This window comes from Falco rusticolus, chromosome 1, assembly GCF_015220075.1.
Source record: "Falco rusticolus isolate bFalRus1 chromosome 1, bFalRus1.pri, whole genome shotgun sequence".
Classification (NCBI taxonomy): Eukaryota; Metazoa; Chordata; class Aves; order Falconiformes; family Falconidae; genus Falco; species Falco rusticolus.
In genome coordinates, this window is record NC_051187.1 from 15,957,702 (window position 1) to 15,976,502 (window position 18,801).

Below are 18,801 nucleotides of genomic sequence, written 5' to 3' on the forward strand. Positions count from 1 at the left end.
TGTTTGTTACCTGTTAAATCTTTGCAGGATCTAATTCTCAATCTGTATCTTTCTGTAAATTACAGGGGTTTTTTTCAGTCTCTGTAGAAGTTAGCCTATTTGACAGGCTATTGACACCTGTGAAAGTAAGTGTGTAGGGGTTGTATATAGTTGAGGATCCAGACAGTTTTCATTTTTAGGGTCTAGTTCAACATTATTAAAACAAACAGAACATTCACAATGGTTAGCGGTACATGAACATTGTCTTGTGGTCAGTTGAATTCAAGATGCTCATTAGAAACTACGGCAGTTACATTTCACACAGCAAATACAATATGCAGAGGTTTGGTGAGACTTGTGTATTCTTTTTGCAGCATTGAAATCAAAAGGCTTCTGTGAGGACATCTCTGAGAAAGTCTGCATTTTATTTAGCCCAGACAATGCTGAAATTAATTTAAATACTAATAACAAACTTCAGCATGCTGAGGGCAAGCTGACCTTAAACGTCTAATTCAATGAGAGTTACCAGCTGATTGCAAAACACTAGCAGAACTCATGACTTTGGGACTGGACTACAAGGGGTCGGAAGTGCACTGGTAAATGGACTTAAATGGGGCTTCATGGATAACTAACTGCTTTTGAACTGAGTTGTACAAACAAGATGTTTGAGTCAAGTTGTTTGAGCATGGCACTGGGGATCAGGAGCCTTGGCATTGGTTTGATGCTTTCTCATGGAGTATTTGAGTGAAACACTTAACTGCTTGTTCCTCTGTTTCCTTCTCTGCTCAGGGGGGGAAAAAAAGCCTTGAAACTTGTGTATTAATGTGTAGGTTCTTGAAATCAGAAAGTTTTCCTTCATTAAGAGAGGGTTGAAGTTAGTTTGGCTGTATCCCAGATTCTTCAGCGCTGATAATTGTGCCAACAGTAAATCTGTCTGGATGATATTCTCTAGGAGTCATCTGATGCCAGGATAAATACACATGTATATATTGTTGTCAATCAAATTTTGTTTGCACATAAAAACTTAAATTTTGTGCTTCTAAGCTGTTAAGTCCTGCCCAAGCACTTCAGGTAAAGAAATCTTTCTGTATGGTTTAAGTTCTGCATGTCACAGATAGGTCTGCAGACTATAGTCATGCTTCCCCTTCTCCATCTCCACCCTCAAAAAAGGCAGATCGATCTACCCTTTTAATGCCTGTGTCAGACAGATGTTCGTGGATTTTCAGCCATAAAATGGTTAATAATGCCTCTGTAAAGTGAACTGCCTGTGGCCTCAGTGAAACTGGAGTTTGTGGGAGTAGTGATGTCAACACAGGGTTTGATCTAAATAATTCAGTCAAGTACATTCATGGTAAAAGTGCATAAGCCAGTTGGATCAGTTTTTAATTCTCATTTACTGATGGAAAAAAAAGAGCATGGTGTTTATAAATTCCTTGTTGGTGCTCTAATTAAAACTACAATCGTGTCCTATTTGTGTTATAACATGGTCCAGTTTTGCTTGTGTGCCGGATGAAAGCTATCATGTTCATATTAAACCGTTTATGCTGCATCCCTGTACTTGGCATAACATGGCTATAATTAGCAGGACTGATGAGGTTTTCCCACTGGTTTAGGATGTCTGTGGTGTGACGGTTAAGGGTATCAAAACAGTCCCTTCTGCATAGTGAAGTATGTCCTGGGAGAATGGGGCCCCGAGATAAATGTCCCCCTGTCTCTTCCTTGTCTGTATGGCTGTATCACAGTTTGTTTTACAGGTAAACTACTGGGGTTTTTCATGTAAAAATATAATATGTCAGCTCTGTCTTTTAGTCAGCAATTTTTCACAGAATTTCTAATTATCATTGGGATTTACTCCTGACCATCAAATTCAGCTGAAATTGGCCAGCAGATTCAGAAGTTGACAGAGAACAAGAGTTTGACATAAGTAGGTAGCACTGGCACAAAGTACAGCACAAAGTTTCTTTTAGAACCAAAACTAAAATATATGTGGGATGATCACGTGCGTGCTAACACATTGCTCAGAAGTTGCCAGAACAGTGGATTGGCAGGAGGTGCCACGGCTTGACTTGGACATTGCAGGTTCAGTTCCTGGTTTACTCCATGACTTGGAGCAAGAAATCTAATCTGTTTTGTACCTGTGATTTTTTTCATGACAGTTTTGTGTTCAAAGATCCCTATAGTTGGGAAAACACACACAGAGGAGGAGGAGGAGTAGTAATAATAATAATAATAATATTTACTTGTTAATTCTTTTCCAGTTCATTTTGGAAGTGGATTACTGCTCAGATTGCAAGAATAACAAGAGGTTAGTGCATTCCTAATTTTATAATGATGTGATTTCCAGCTCTGTGTAGTTATCATCTAAGTGCATCAAAGTTGGGCAGAGCAGGGTGTATCAAATGCTTATTCCCCATCCCACCTGTCTTTGTGCTGTGAGGTGTTCCTTTTTCTCCATCTGTCATGCCCTTTCTCCATTGTACTTATTATTTATTTTTAATTTTGAAGAAAGTGCATTCATTCCTTGTTGGAACAACACTGGATTTTTGATACTCAGCAGTTCTCTCCATATTAAGAGGTTATCCTCTCTCTATGTAATAATTGTTTAAAATAGAAAATGGAGACCTGAACTTTTGTATTTTCCTCTGATGACAATAAATCATGCCACTAAGTTTCAATATATTACCACAAAGTAGATACTATCCCCTAATCGACATGGATGATCAGAGACCAAGAGGTTAAAGTCAGGGTGAAGTTTTAGAAGATGGCTGAGCCAGTCTGACAGTTCCCTGCTGCCAAAGAGGGGAGGCTTTGCTTCTGACCCCATCATTCCTTACCAGTATCTTCCTATCCACTCCCTTTGCTGCTCCAATTCCACTTGCTAATCTTGCAGGAAATTACCTTATTTTGTTGGTTGTAGTTCTGCTGGTTTTGTTGAAGGTCTGGAAGCCACCAGAGCTGATGGAGAGCAGGCAGGGGAGGAGAGGGGAAGAGGTGGATATGGATGGAGTAAGACCTTTCACTTTGATAAGGGTGGGTTATTATTTTTGTTAAAGTCATCCTGGTGGTGACTTATCCTCAGACTTGAATGAGCTTTGAACACTGAAGTCTTCCTAAAGTTTAATCTTTTCAGGTTAAGGATAAAGCAGGTGGCGCACAAGTATGTGGAAGAAGTTTAAAAGTAATTACTGCTTATGTTATACCTATTATATGTACAGAGAACTCTTAGGGAATATTTTTTTTATAAAATATTCAGTTAATCATGTAGTTGTTCAGAATCTGTGGATGTTTCTTTAAGTGAAAACTTCAAAGTTACTCACTTTGCCTCAGTTGGAACTTCTCATGCCGCTAAGCCCAGAGATAGTAATTCTGGCTTGAGATGTGCTTGAGCTCTTGGCATGGGAAGCTGAGATCATGTTTTGAGCATGCAAACTTTATGTTCAGCCCATTTTTTTTTCCTCTTCCCCAAGTGTCTGCTGTTGACTGCAGTTGGAGGTGGGCTCCTGTTCTGAACAGATCTTAGGTCTTGCCTAGGCCCACCTGGCTGGCAGGCTGCTGGCCGGTATGCTGTGTCTGCCCTCTGGTGTTTGATAGGTCAGCTCAGATTCCTAGAGGAATTCTGAGAAATGAGACGTTTTCTGAAAAAATGTGAGAGATGATGTGTCTTGCACCTGGCAAGGGCTGGGAAAAGGGCATTTGTGCCAAATCAAATCCATCATTTGAATAGCAGTAAATAATGCTTCGTGCAGTACCTAACACAATGAGTCCCAGCATTCAGATACTGTTGAAATACAAATTTTTAATCCCAGAATTACGGAACGGCTGAGGTTGGAAAGGCTCTGGAGATCATCTAGTCCAACCCCCTGCTTAAGCAGGGTCAGCTAGAGCAGATTGCACAGGACCAGTCAGGTTTTAGATTTCTAGTCATGCATTTATATGGGATTTTTTTAAGTGACTGTTGCAGCTTTGTTAAACGAATAGGTTCTGCAACAGATCAGAGTGACCAGCTGTTTTGACCTCATAGATCTTGTGCAAACAGACAAGTCAATGATTATAGCAGTTGTAACTATTCTTGATCCTGGATGCCTATCTGGGCTCAGCTATGATGTTTTAACATTGCGTTTCCTATCAGAAGTGAACCTTACTTTGCCCTCTTCTTTGTCCTGCAATGGCAGGTATTAACCTCAGGCTTTGGGGTTTTTTTGCTTTCTTTTGCTCCTTACAGTGCTGAGAGCCCAATTTGTAGGAGCCATGGAAGAGTCTTCCCAACCTGCTAAACCCCTGGAGATGAACCCTCATTCTCGCTTTATTATTGGCTCTGTGTCAGAGGATAACTCAGAAGATGAAACGAGCTCCTTGGTGAAACTGGATCTGCTAGAGGAGAAAGAGAGGTCTTTGTCGCCTGTATCTGTCTGCTCGGATTCCCTTTCAGATCTAGGACTTTCTAATGCTCAAGATGGCCTGGCAAGTCATATGAGGTATGGGTAAAATAGTATTTGGATTCAGTCTTCAGCCTTTTTGCTCCATCCATTCCAAAGATAACCCAAAGATTCAACTTTATATTCAGGTTTGGCTTTATACGTTTTTGTTGTGCCAAGACATCTTTCGGCAGTCTAAGTGACATCTTGTATTTTTATCTGTATCAAAACCTTCTGTTTTCCTTTGGTTTTAATGACATATCTGTGCCTAAATTCCTTAAGCATCTTTCAGACATCTCAGCTGTCGAGTGTTGCGGTAGACTTGCTTATACTGCCCGTCTCTTGTCCCGGTTCTCAGAAAATTGAAACGTATTGACTGGGGTCTTTGAAATTTTCATTTGTGTACGTCTTTTAGCTGGGCCATGTTTGTTCAGAACAGGGATGTTACTTGCTTTTTGTTTCGGTATGGGGTTTCTGCTTTATATGAAGCAAAGAACTGGCAGTACCTCTGGGTAAGATCAGTGACTCCATATTGCCTGAAATGTTTTTTGTTTTGGATGGAGAAAATTTTATTGGTGGTTAAAGAAAAGATTGGTATCCTGCAAGAGGGTAATAAGACAAGACTAATATGGTTGGTCTCATGGCTGGGAGAAGGGCTGCTTCATTCCTACTCCAAATTCTTTGATGGCCAGAGTGGCTCAAATAAGCTACGAAGCTGGGCTTTTGAGGTTGTGGTGTTAACATTTCCTTGCCAAAAGGTCACTTTTATTTTTAGTGTTGCTGATTTGCATACCACTAGTGGGATGTGCCCACTAGTGTTTTTCTTTGTTACAGGCTAGGTATCTTCTACTTTTCAGTGTGTGTACAGATCACAGTTTCTCGGTGTCTGATCGGTCTTGCTTCACTCTTCCATGTCCCCTTCATTTGTGTCCTGTATTTCAGGAGGTCTGGTGCCCAGACCTGTACACAGGACTGTACCTGAGGCCCTGTCAGTGCTGGGTAGAGTGAGGAGGTATTGTACATGGGGAGCCAGCAGTCTGTGAACAATTGCCACACTGAATATTGATAAAGTTATCTTTTACTAGGTGTAATATTTGCACTTGCCACTACTGAATTGCAGCAACTCTTTCCAGGTTACTTTGCCACCTTGTCAAATTCCTTTAGAATTAGACTCTTGATTCCAGAGCATCTTCAGTCATTCCTAGTATGATGGTAAGCTCATAATTAATAAATTTAAAAATAAAATGTTAGTGTTGGTGTTGGAATGGATCCTTGCCAAAGCCCTGCTTTTTGCATCCTTCCAGTTTAATAGAACTCACCATCATCTGAATTTCCGATTACCTGCAGTTTGTGCTTGTTCTATTTATGAAAACATAGTTTTGGACAGTGTTAGAAGTCTTCGTAACATCCAAATTTACTACAGCAATTGACAGTCCCCTATTTGCAAGCCTTTTTAGCATGTAAGGAAGGAAAAAAAATGCATTTTTTTTTAGGAAAGTTTTGTCCCTGACATCTTCCAACTGGATGTAACTTACTACCTTTTTTGTTTGCTAGTTCCTTACAAATAAGTTGTGGCTCTTCTGCTGCCTTTTGGCCTTGGGTTCTCCCAGCAGATCCTGCCAGTGGTCAGAGCCAAATCTAGAAGAGCCTTTGCTTGATTTGCTCTTTCTGCCTGCCTTTGGAAAAGGTGTCATCCCATTTCAGGAACATACAGGACAGTCTGAATCCCACTCTAGCTTTTACTGAACAATCCCTCACTTTACTTTTTTATTTTTGAAGAAATGGTCGGTTCCAAAAAGGTTTCTGGCTTTTATTGACCCGTAGTAGGTATTTACACGGTCAGGTAATCCTTTCAATTTGTTCTTCTGTTTCGCTGATTTCTTTGCTTGTGCAGAATAAGGAATATTAATCTGGCCTTTTATTGGTGGTTCTTTAGGAAGACAGCCTCTGAAAACAAATAGTAGCAGACTCTTTGTGTTGGGACAGAAGGGGGATAGTAGTCTGTACTTTACAGAGTAGTTATGGTCATGCTGATGGACATGTTTAACCAGTTGGCTCGAATATAACAGATGTAAAAATCTCAAAGCAAATTTGAAGGGGATTACCTTTCCAAGGACTGCCAGTTATAATTTGGCAGCACAAAAGGTTGTTCTGAAGCAGGAAAAGATCTAGCCCTGTAACTGTACATATATTTTAGGAACAGAAGAAACTGGTTAAACACATAACCATTAGTGTGGAAATAGACAATAGGAGAGCAAGAAAATCAAGCAACTTCTAGGACACTCTCTGGCATCGGAGAGCTATAATGCAATAGGTGCGCAACCTTGAGCACCTCTGTTGTAACTTGCTTACTTTGGCACTCTCTTTTGAGGGTACTTGACTTTCAGTTAAATGAGAGGGAAATGCCAATTTAAATAAAAAAGTTACAGCATTATGGCCTGTTTTTCTAAGATAAAGTAACATGAATTGAAATAGTTTTCCAGGATGGTAGTCCCTTTCATCAAAAGATTTCCAGATGATGTTTACAGATGGAGAAACTGAGAGAAAGACAAGTTCAACAACTTGCATGAAGTCAATCTGTGACAGTGAATTAATGGAACACAGTTATTCTTGCTTCCAGCTTCCTTTTGGTAGTCACAAAGGTACCACACTTTCTCAAGTGACAGAGATAAATTCATGGGGAGTTCTGTATAGTTTGACTAGTGGGTCAGACAAGGTGCAGGTCCAGGGTAGTGTATCTTTTTGAAAAAGTTGCCAAATTTTGAATTTAAAAAAAAAAATTGAAAAAGTTCCCATTTGCTGGTTAGTTTCATACAGGAAATGGTCAGGTAGAGATAGCTTGTCTTTCAGGTGGGGGGCTTTGCTGCAGAGAAGTCCTTCTTAGACAACAGTCTAAAATCCAGAATTTAGTCAGCTGAGTAAAGGAATGTGAGTGTACCTGTAGTAACAGGCATTGCTGCTGCCCTCTTGCTGTTAGACCCCCATAAAAAGTGACGGCATGTTGCCAGTTTGTGAAGCATAGGCCTTTCCCTACACTGGCTTCAGTACCTTGAGATTTGCCAGTCTCCTGTCTAAGCTGGAAAGCATTGCTGAGAGCCTTATCATTGGACGGCGTTGTGACATCTAATCGATATATCCTGACCCAGCTATCGGTACTCTGTATGCCAACTCATGTTTCTTTATTTGACCATGCAGAATGCCTGTGCTGTGTTGTTCCATCTATCACCTTATTGATCTTGTGAAGTGTTTATGCTGTTGCTAAAGACAGTTTTGCTGGGACAGGTTGTACAATATAGGCTTCCATACTACTAGAGATCTATGAAAACCTTTGATTGTGCCAGTTGGCTGCTACTATATAGGATTGAGAAAGCCACGCAGTGATAATGAACTTTAAATTGGTGTGTGGAACATCAGTGCTCAGCAGAAATCGTGTGTTGGAAAAGTAACTACGTAGTTCTTTTCTTGCTTGTAGTTGTGCTTTGTTTGAAGAGTATCAGTAATAAAAATCATGTAAATGCCTTCCTCACTCTCATGGTTATAGCATCTAACGTTGGAAACAAGCTTCCTTGAAGAAAATACTCTACTTGTGTACAGTTTACATCAACAAAATCTACTCTTTGTTGCATTTTGTACCTTTATGTAATAAACCGAAGTATGTAATTTTTTCTTAATCTTTTTGCTTCCAGGTGTAACTGTGTTGTCTTTGAGTTCAGAAATTTCCATCAGCACTCCAACCATAGGAAGCAGCCCTGCTGGGATACAGTTTTTGCTGTAGTGTAGTGAGCGGTTAGGCAGTTGCTATGCTGCTCTCTGAAGTTTTAGTGGTAAATTAAGTAGGTTGGAAAATACTTCGGGTCTGTTTCTTTTGTTTAATAAATTGTTCTTGACTATTGCTGAATTTAATTCCTAACTTCAAAGATGGTGTCTTGGTATCACATTCTTGTTTAAAATAGAGTAAATGCTGTGTGTCTTCTGGTTTTGTAAGTAATGAAATAGGTGTACAGAGTCGCCTGATAATCCACTTGCATCAATTGGAAGCAAAATTTTTTGAAGTACCTCAGCTGTTACCTCTGATATTAAGCCACAGAGACTTTAGCCCTTAGCACCTAATGCTATTTGGACTTCCCAGTAAATAGTCTAAATAAATTATGGAGATGCTTAAGAAGAACTAATCATCTATTAAAGTGATTTTGGAAGAATGCCCAAATTCTAGTCTAGACAGTAGTTTGTTGAGTATGCCCAGACTGGCCCTGGGACAGAGTGCCTGCTTAGAAACCAGTTGTAGAGCAGTTGCACAGGAGTACTGAAAGTAACAAAGGATCCTTTTGAGCTTGTTCTGAATTTTAAAAAATTCCTTTCCTGTCCAACTCTTTGTGGTTAGGAGGTAACATTATAGAGCATTGATCTTGTAAAACTCTTAAATTCTGCTTTAGTGTCTGCAAGGCTGATGCTTTTACTGCTGCGTTCAAGACTGGTCCAGCTGCATCAAAAGGGATTTCTCCTTTGCTGAAGTGATTGTTTCCTGTTCGAGGCTTTCTGCTGGAGTTGAAGGCTGCTCCTCTTGCTCTGCTGCTTGTGCTATCAGTTGCTGTGGAGGTTTACTTGCATGGGTTTGTGTCTCGTGGACCAGAAGGCCTCTATTGAAACTGGAATGGCGTGCTGCTTGCTGAGACCTTTTTATTTGCATATGATCAATTGCTTTTGGCTCAGCAGACGAGGAGAGCGATACTGTTGCATGTTTCTTCAGGTTACTGAAATAAAGCTGTGCATCTTCAAGGAACCCCTACAAAACAAAGGATTTAGTTCCTTGTTACCATTGCTGCCAGCGAGTGATGTTGTGATTTATATTTTGAACTTCATCCACCTGGAGTGAAAAGTTGAATTTCCTCCTGTATCTGTTGAAAAAGAGGAAGCTTGTAAGGTGTTTTGGGTTCCTAGCTGTTTCTGGTTGTACTGATAACCTGTGAATTACAACTTTTTTCTTCTCTGAAAGCTACTCTGTTCAGTGAACAGATAGACTCTGAAGGACTCTTGATTCTGCGTACCTTTCAAAAGTAGCATTCTTCTTATTTTGGTGTGACCGGTGTTTTCTTCCCTTTGACCTCAGTTAACATGGGAAATGTCATCTCTAAATTCAGTAATTTGTAGGGAGATTTTGCAGAGATCAGCTGTCTGAGATACCACAGCAGTGACAATGTCTCCTAGTTGCTTATCTGATATTTCTAATTGGAAAGATAATGAAGTATGCTTTGTCCCTATCGGAATACTTTAGGGCTGCCTCCTGTATTTTGCTGAGTGCCCTTGCTTTTCACTCAGATTGGGACATGTAGGAAAGGCATTCGAAGACAAGCGCTTTTGTAGAATCCCCTGTCAGCCTAGTGCTTGTATCTTCAGTGGCCACAGGAGAAGCTGTCGGTGACTGTAGGCTCGCAACAAATCTGGGAAAAGAGGAAGTGTCATTAAACCTATTGTAGGTAGGGAAAGCAAAGAGTCTTTAGGCTAGGGAGTAACTTGGATCTCTTGACTCTGTATCTACCCCATTATTTCTGGTTGTTAAAAAAGGTACAGTCTCTTGTTCATGTAGATCAGATCTGTTCAACAGTTGAATTTTGTCAAAGAGCACTGGGAAGGCTCCTTGCCAAAGGCTTCAGTTCTGCTCTCTTCTCAGTTGCAGAACTGTCTTTTACTGTTGTTAATAACTTTTATCTTGGTGGCAGGGCTTGACCTGGAGTGTGTTAGGCCGTTGCTACGGGAACATGTGGAATTTTGTACTTCGTGAGGATGTAAAAGTAAAGATCTTTCAGTACTTTGTGATTTTAGGAACTGGAGGACAGCTATCAATTTTATTCAACTTTAGCTATTTATTTGGATTGACGTTTGGATTTACTGGGTATTTTTGAGGAGTGAAAACCTGGTGCCATGGGTCTAAGCAGGAAGGGCACAATGGAGAAATGGGTTGTGAAAGATAAATTTGAAGGAGGAGGAAGGGGCTTGGGGCATGTGGAAAGCTAGAGGCTAGTCAAGCATGAGACTCATAAAGTTGAGTGCAGAATACCTTGGAAAGAACACTCAAAGGGAGTGGGGTATGTTGAAGAGCCTCAGGTCTGAAGTGGTTTTGATCATAGTATGTTAGAGTGTGTGATCCGGAGGAGCTCAGTGAGCTCTAAATCACTGGGTTCCCTCCCATAATTACAGCTGTGATGTTGCTTTGGAACTTGCGAGGAACATGAGTGATTTGGTGTGTGCATCGTGTGGGTATGGTCCAGTTTAAAATGCACATGGCATGGCAGATAAAAAACCAGGTGTGTGGTTTAGGAAAAGAAAATACCTGACAAACAAGTGTCTCAGCACTTAAAATCTGCATCTGTTGCAGCTGTTGGTACTTGGTTATTTGAGAGGAAGAATCCTAGCAGCTTGTGCCACTTTGAGCTCCGTAGTTTTGGAACCAAAGTTACTGCTTTAGGCTAAAGACCTGCCTTGATGGCTGTTCAAAATCTGTGTGAGCATGAAAGTCAAGTTACTTAGCCAGGGAGTAGGGAGAGGGTTGGTTTTGGGTTTTTGTGCTGCATCCATTATTTAATTTCCTGAAATCCTTAGGCTTGATCCTTTGTCAGAGCTACACAGAGTTTCTTTCTTATTTTAGTTAGTTACAGGTTGAAGCACTGCCTTCCAGCAGTGTCTGCATTCAAGCTGACTGTTCTGTCTCTTTAAAATTGCAGGCAAAACCTGTCTTTGAGTAAGTCCAGATTGCTGCCTCCCAGTGCCTATTACCAGAGACATAGTGAACTGTTTACTCCGGCTGCAGAATTCTGCATTGCTTGCTGGACTACAAATATGCTTGCTCTTTCTCTCTGCCTTTTTGTGAAATAGGTTGCAAGGGCAGATCTAAAATTGGAGCAGATCTTAGGGATGCTTCAGCTGCCTTGAGTCTTACCACCCAGATCAAATACATGTTTGCATCAGCACTTACATATTTACAAAACAGAAAGCCCAAATTGATGATGAGAGCTGCCCTCTCTTCACACCCTTTACAGGCCAAATCTGGAGGAAAAAACCCCACCGTTCTCGGTGTGTGTGTGTGCGTGTGTGTATGTGCTGCAGTCTCCTTAAGGCTGCCTTTCAAACAAGCCAGCTAATGCATCACTGCCTTTGGAATAAACTGCTACGTCACTGATAGCACTTGGCATGTTACAGTGCTGGGATCAATGCAGGCTCCTAGCTGCGATGTGCGTCAGGTATGTGTCTGTAATGAATGCTTTTTTTCTTGGAGGCTAGAACAAGAGAACCGCGCAGGCTTTCCTTTTGTCTAACAGCAGGCCTGGGGTCTGAAGAGGGGGATGGTTTTCATATGATGTTTGCCATTTGGGTTCTGAGTAGTATTATGTTTGGGAAATGAGCTTTGTGGAGTCTGTGTGTTTGATGGTAAGTATTGTATCAGAATGACACATCCTTGTGTAGTGTGTTTTTGTAGGGATGTTGCAGCAAATCGTGTCCATTGATTTCATAGCAGTGAATTGAGCTGGTAGAAGGCACAATGAATATTTTTAACCAGTGCTGAAGCTGCTCCTCTAACATGAAGCTGCGTGTATATGTAGGATTTGCTTCCTTGTGGCTACAATGGTCAGAAACTGTTTGGATTGGGTCTGTGAGTGGCGTTTTTTGGAGAACAGGAAACCATTTTCATAAAACCTGAGAAGTGAAATTTCAATTATACTATGTATAAATGCTAATCTTGAATTGGGATCAAAAACTGAGGAAATCTAATGGAACCACAAATCATGCAAGTGTTTTATTTTGAAAATGATGGAACATGCCATTTAAATGCTTCACGAAATACATATCCAGTAGAGTCACTGAAAGTCTGTTGGGTTTTGCTGGTCTCACATAGTGATGACCAGAAGAGAAAGTGACACATTTTTATCAAGCAGAGCCTGTAGGTTTGTGATTCTCAACCCTTGTGATGGCTTGTTTGGAACTGGTGAAATGGTGAGTTAGTGGTAGCCTCCCTGCAGAGATGAAGGGAAGTAGGAGCCTGGAGGACCTGGGAGAGCTGACTTACGTGGCCGGAGTCGTGTGTGCTGGATGTGGGAGGCAGGGACTTTGAGTTTGCTTCGGTGGGCTGGGAGCAGGGATCTGTGTCACACCCGGGTAAGATGAGAGGCCTCTCAAGATAGAGCCAGTGCTGGAAAATATTTCAAGATAAGTTGCTTTTTTTTTTTACATACTTCTGTTTTTACAATTAATTAAATGGGAAATTTCTGGTGTACTTCACAGTTGGATAGTTTGAGTAGCTCTTTAAGGAGGAAAAAAGGCTGACAGGTGAGAGAGGCATTTAGTTATTGGGTAGATATATAATGCTGGATGTTTTTTTTGTTTAAACTGTTCTTTCCCTGGTATTTCTTGTCTCTGCTGTGATTTATTTCCAGTGTGACTGCTGCCTTCACTGCCACAGTGTGTCGCTGTCCCTTTAGCCTTCTGCTGGCAACGCTTGAAGAAATCGGATATGCACAGAATTGTTTGCCTGCAGTTTATCAGACACATGGCACTTGCTGTTGGTCGTTGCTCCTATCGCCTGTACTGTTCTTAGTTCCCTGTCTCCTGCCATGACCTCACCTTGCCTGTCAGGGCTCAAGGTTGCATACTGTCCTCATGTTAATGTGACACTTTTTCTCTGGCTATTTGTTCCTTTTTTTGAGTGATCCTCTCCTGGGTGATTGCATGGCTTTTGCTCATACTCTTGGGATGTTTGTGCATCAGATAATAGCAATGCTACCTGGATATGGCCCTACACCAGGACAGACCCAAATGTCGTGAAATTTGAAAATGTAATCCAGTTGCTGTGTCTAGTTCCAGTCCAGATTTGATCATCACTGCGTCGCTGCAGTCATTGCCTTTGCTTATCCAATCCCTGCCCCCAGATTTGCAATTTATGTTTTTGCATGCGCTCAATACTGAGTAAACACTCTGCTTCCTTTCTCCAGTGATGTTATTGGACCCTGCAGTACTTTAGCACTTTGCTTGTGAGGGTATTTATTCTTACAGCACTTGGAGTGATCTCATGTCCATTTTTTAGGTGGAGAAACAGAGGCACAGAAAAGTGACTTGTCCAGGGTCTCCCAGCTTCCAAGCTGGCATCCAGTGTGACCTGTTGTCTCATGTCTGGATCACCACTATGCTCTGTGTGCCTGTATGAACAGTGGCACTCACTTTCTTTGCTGCAGCCCTGGAAATGCTTTCCTTGTCACCTTTCCGTTCCTCCTGAAAATGTGGTATTAAATCCTACATGTTTATTGAATTCTTCATGCAAAATGGCCCCTGTAGTTGCTCCTTTGCTTGCTCTTGCAAAAGTAGCTGCTGCTGAGGTGCTTGCCTGCTCCCGGCGCAGTCATGCAGCCAGCAGTGCAGAGTTCCTCAGGATGCTGATGCTGCACATGGGGAAGCTGTGCAGTCTCCGTTTGCTTGTGTGTCCCCAGTTGTGGGGAGCATGAACTGGGGCTGGCCATTGCTGGGTACAGCCACCGTGCATCGTGTGGGCTGCAGCACTGGTGCTGTGCGTTAAGCCTGATTACATAACCTGTAGATAATTTTCTCTTTCCTGATCAGCTGCTTTCCTCTGAATGCAGAAGAGGGAAGCTGCTACCCTCTGTGCATGCTGCGTCACAGGAAGAGTGACTGAGAGGGGTGGTGTAATGCAAGGGACAAAGGTTAAAAGATTGAAGCAATCTGGGGAATGCCACTGCACAGCCGCATGAGTGCAAGAGGCTCTGTGCAGCTTTCTCCTGCTGGATTTTGAGCTGCAGTATTGAAAACAATAAAATAGCAGCTACATTAGACCAGTCATAAGCAAGCCCGAAAGCTCTTAATTCCTTCACTGAGACAGCATGGAGGATTCTGCAGAGCAGAATCAGGAAATGAGATATCACATGCTGCAAAGGTAAGAATTACAGATATGATTGTCTTCTCATAGCAGTGACTGTTTTGGAGTGAGGCAGCTGGGCACTCTGTACTGGAGTTGCATACTGATGTTTTTCCATATTAATTTTATCCTCTGAAACCTTGCCAGTTACTGTGAGCTATCTGTGCATGCAGTCTGTAAGAAAGATGCTAAAATACATCTTAGTTGGGGGATCAGTGTTTAAAAAGTTTGAGATTCTGCACAACTTCTAACCTCTGTAAACTCTGAAGGACAGATGAGGATTCTGAAAGTTCCTATGTAACAAAACACTGCGGTTGTGATCTGGTGATTAATAGGGATGACTGTTACTAACTCAGCATTTATTCTGTTTTGTTTAGAGATTTGTTTCTTCCTGCTGCCCAACTTCTACCTCATCTTACCCTGCAAAAAAAGAAGAAAACCCAAACAGCATCCCACCACCCCCTTCTGTTTTGATTTTAATGTGCAGCCTGTGGTTATTAGTAAATAAACTTAATGTTCTTTGTATGCTTACTGTCACAAATCAACTGAACTATACTTGCTTATAAACAAGTGTTTGTGCACTCTTCTGGTTGATAAACCTTTGGTTTTTTTGACATTTTATCTGTAGCAGTATCTTTATGTGCATAGTAATTTCAACTTGGCACGATCGTTCATATTCATACATTTTCATAGATTCTGACCCCAAGATTTTTCTTTTTTCTGTTTTTGTTGAGACTGCTCTCAGTAAACCTGCAATGAATAAACCTGTCTCACTTTTTAGACTGTGCTCCTTCCTTGCTATGCCATTGATACTGACCCTCTTTAAATACAAGTAGAAATTCAGCCTTAACTACAGCTTTCTTCTTCTTCTTGCCTGTTGGCTCCTGCCCTTGACTTCCTGGGCAGAGATTATCACAGAGCAGTTTGTGAACTCCTGTTCATAGGAATAGGTTTTAAATTCACTGACAATGTCTACCTCTGAAAGTGCAGCTCACTGGAAGGAGGGAAAGTACACGGAGGAAGAACCTTTGCACACTTAAGTTGTTCTTAGGCTCTTCTCTGGATATCAGCTAGCAGCTCTTCTTTGAGATAAGTTACTAGACTGGATATACTTTGGGATGACCTAGTACAGCCATTTATATGTCCCAGAATATCACTGGGAGATAGGCATCTGGTTTTTACCATGCTTTAAAATCCTGTATTTCCCATTATCTTTACTTCTCCCAGTCTTGGCTTCATGGATCACTTCAAAGTCTCTCTTTGCTGTGCTTAGAACAGGTTTTCACTTCCCAGTTAAGCTTAATGTTTGCAAGACTGTAACTTGAAGTTCTCCGCCAGCATGGCCATTTGTCATGGGAATATCTCATGTGTGAGAGAGAAAGATCGATGTGTTAACACAGAACACAGGGTCTGAATTTCAAGTGCTGTAAATATGCTTTCTTGCTGTTCTGGAAATCCTCACAAAGTCAGGGTTGTGCCACAGCAGGATGTCACAGCCGAACTAGATGGTGTGTGTGAAGGCAGAGAGGAAGGGGAAGATCCTCTCCATCTTATGTGTGGTAGATAAACGCGTCTTTATGGTCAGATCTGGGCACTGATCTTGCCTTATCTGAAAGATAACCCTTTGTTCTAGCACAGTTCTTGGTTGGTTATATCAGGATTTGGCATTTACCTTTTGGAACAGGTTGTGCTAGGTGGCATGGGTCAAGATCCTTTTTGTTGATGTGTACTGCAAAGCACAGTGTAGTCTGTGTTAGCACCATGATTGTTCACAGGAAAGATGCATAAGAGAAGAATCTGGATTTAAACTAGATACTAGCTACAGTTTGTTCAAGGCTTCTTTCATCAGAACATTTTTTAGTCAAAATACTGGTCTGTGGTGTTACTATGCTCCTGAAGAAGAGCTAAGGAGGGCCTGCATTCCAGATGGGTAACTCTTCATAGCCATAACATATTTATGAGGGAATGTGAGGGGGGGTCTGTGTGTTTCCTCTCAGGCTGTCACCAAGTACCTCTTAACAGCAGCTCATTTAAACCAGGATGCTCCACAGGGCAGTGAACCTCACAGGTACAGCTCTTCGGCTACCTGACCTTTCTTGCTGGCTGTGTTTGTAAAAGGAGACTTCTAGATGCTGTGCATGGCTTGGCTTGTCCTTGGATTGGTTTTCCCTTCATGTCCTCCCTGAGCAACTCCAGTTGCTTTCTACCATGTCCCATCCCATTTCCCAGGGGAGTTGCTCAATGGTAGCAGTGCTTCAGCAGCTGATTAGGCCAGAGGTTCTGATGGGTTTCCATGGCCAAAGGGCAGCTAGCAGGGCCCCTGTGGCTCCTGGGGACAGATGCTACCAGTTACACAGCTGCTCCAATGGTATTGATCCCCTTGGTTGCTGGTCTTTCCAAAGCATTGAGTAGTTTTTAAAATAACTTCCTAATACTCATCTCTCCTTCCTACAGAAAGGTTCTGTAATCCTGTGTGGTGGCAGGGGTAAGGGCTTCAGTGTGTTCATGGGAAAGGAACCTGTTACGAAAAGCATACTAAATACAGAAGGAAAAATGGGCAAACTGCGAGGTGACCCGAGAGATAAAGCTTCAGGGGCTTTAAAATAAAAAGTATCTTACTATTTCCCCAGTCATGCTGCACTATGGTAGACAACACAGTGTGAAGAGTAGGTCTTTGTTTTTCTGTTGAGTTTCATCTCACAATATCAGTTTTGTGAATTTTAGCAAATCAAGTGCTGTAGTGCTTGCAAAAGCAAAGGGTGATTTATGCATATGTTACTTCTGTGGAAGCTGAAGCCTAAGAAAGGGAAGTGACTGTGTCCCCTTCCCACACAGAAAAGCAGTGGCAGAACACGGCATTGATCTTGTCAGACACAAAACTGGCTTTCGCTGTTTGTGGTAGAACTAACGTGACTGATTTGTCCTCTGGCTCTCAGAAATTTTGAGGAAGACATGAAAGATTGGATGGTGGAAAATTCTTGCAAAATGATTTCAAGTAGCCAGTCACAGTCTCTAGTTTGCAGCTGGAGATGTGTTTGCTGTGGTTCCCCATGGGATTTCCCTACAGATTGTGATCTTAGTAGCTTGTTTTACCAAAGCCAGAAAACGTTGTTGTCATTTTCCAGCTTTCCTAGATGAATTGAAAGCAGTGTGGTGGAGCATTGTTGTTCTGTGTTGGGCTGCAATATACAGTGAACGTGTTTACCAATTTCTGTATTAGCAGAACTGGAATTTCTCCAGATAACCTAGCTTTTGCAGAGAGAAAGGCAGTTAAAACCCAGTGATCCCTGGAAAAGCTGAGGACCAGGCCGTGGTGGTCTGGAGGCAGGGAGTGATTCTGCTTGTCTGCTTGGGGAGTATGGTCAAGGGGAACTTTACAAATTATTCACATAGCCTTTTCTATTTGTGTACATCTGCACTGCCAAGTTGCTTTTTTTTCTGTCTCCCACAACTTTAGGCCCAGTATGTCTGGTTTACACCTTGTAAAGCAAGGCCGGGACAGGAAGAAAGTTGATGTGCAGCGGGATTTCACTGTGGCTTCTCCAGCAGAATTTGTTACTCGTTTTGGAGGGAATAAAGTTATTGAAAAGGTAAGTTACTTTAGCGTATTGCATTTTGTTCCCTTCTCTTGAGCTATGACCTCTCTCTGTATAAGGCTGTACATTGCAGATATCAAAATATTAATATTCCTGAATTTGAATGTTGTACTTTGGCCTGTCATCGTTGTTTTTCCATTTTATTTTATATGCAATAAATAAGGATCTCATTGCTCTAGATTAGTGTGACAGAAAAAAATTTCTGAGTGAGCTAGAGCAATTCTGCTGATAGAGAATGATTTATAGACAGATGTAACAAAAGTAGACTGGAAAAAACACTAAGAAATGTATTTAAAATTACATAATCATTTAATGGATGAGGTCCCTTCCTTTCAGGTACCATAAGTTTTAGCCGCTCATTATGCCTATTCTCATGTGTCCTTCTGCTCTTTAATCCAAACAAAGCATAATGCATTAAAATCGTTATGGTGGAGCAAGAGCTGTTTTCTAAATTGACTGATGGGCCATTAAATGTTCTTGCTGGATTGAATGCTGGCTAACAAAACTGCACAGCCCCAAAACTGGGTGAAGAGTCTGCAGAGAAAAAACTGTTTTCATTATCATTTCGTGTTTTGTGCTATTTAGACTGTATTTCATCCCTGCTTCTAACGTACTCAGGTCCTGATAGCAAATAATGGCATTGCAGCAGTGAAATGCATGAGGTCCATCCGGCGGTGGTCCTACGAGATGTTTCGAAATGAGCGAGCAATCAGATTTGTTGTCATGGTGACTCCTGAGGATCTGAAGGCAAATGCAGGTGAGCTGCGAAGGCCAGTGAAGGTGCACAGCCCACTCCTTGCACAGGGATGTGTGTCCACAGGGATACAAGAGGTGCAGTGTGGGTATCCACTGCATCACCTACCATTCTGTCAAGTAACAGATTTCTCTGGAAGAA

General features: G+C 41.6%; 1 protein-coding gene across 9 annotated transcripts in view; it reads left to right on the top strand.

The window, feature by feature from the left end:
• The window catches only part of ACACA (acetyl-CoA carboxylase alpha), a 148,070-nt gene that overhangs the window by 14,862 nt on the left and 114,407 nt on the right, over positions 1 to 18,801 (top strand). For 8 of the 9 annotated variants that reach the window (XM_037371042.1, XM_037371031.1, XM_037371094.1 and 5 more), the window contains 4 exons: positions 2,238 to 2,284; positions 4,202 to 4,454; positions 17,768 to 17,900; positions 18,525 to 18,663. In XM_037371042.1, the coding sequence (XP_037226939.1) occupies positions 4,228 to 4,454; positions 17,768 to 17,900; positions 18,525 to 18,663 (499 nt within the window). In that variant the 5' untranslated portion in view covers positions 2,238 to 2,284; positions 4,202 to 4,227. Of the gene's footprint in view, positions 1 to 2,237; positions 2,285 to 4,201; positions 4,455 to 14,073; positions 14,329 to 17,767; positions 17,901 to 18,524; positions 18,664 to 18,801 lie in introns of those variants that run through there. The other variant, XM_037371086.1, reaches the window with a different exon arrangement.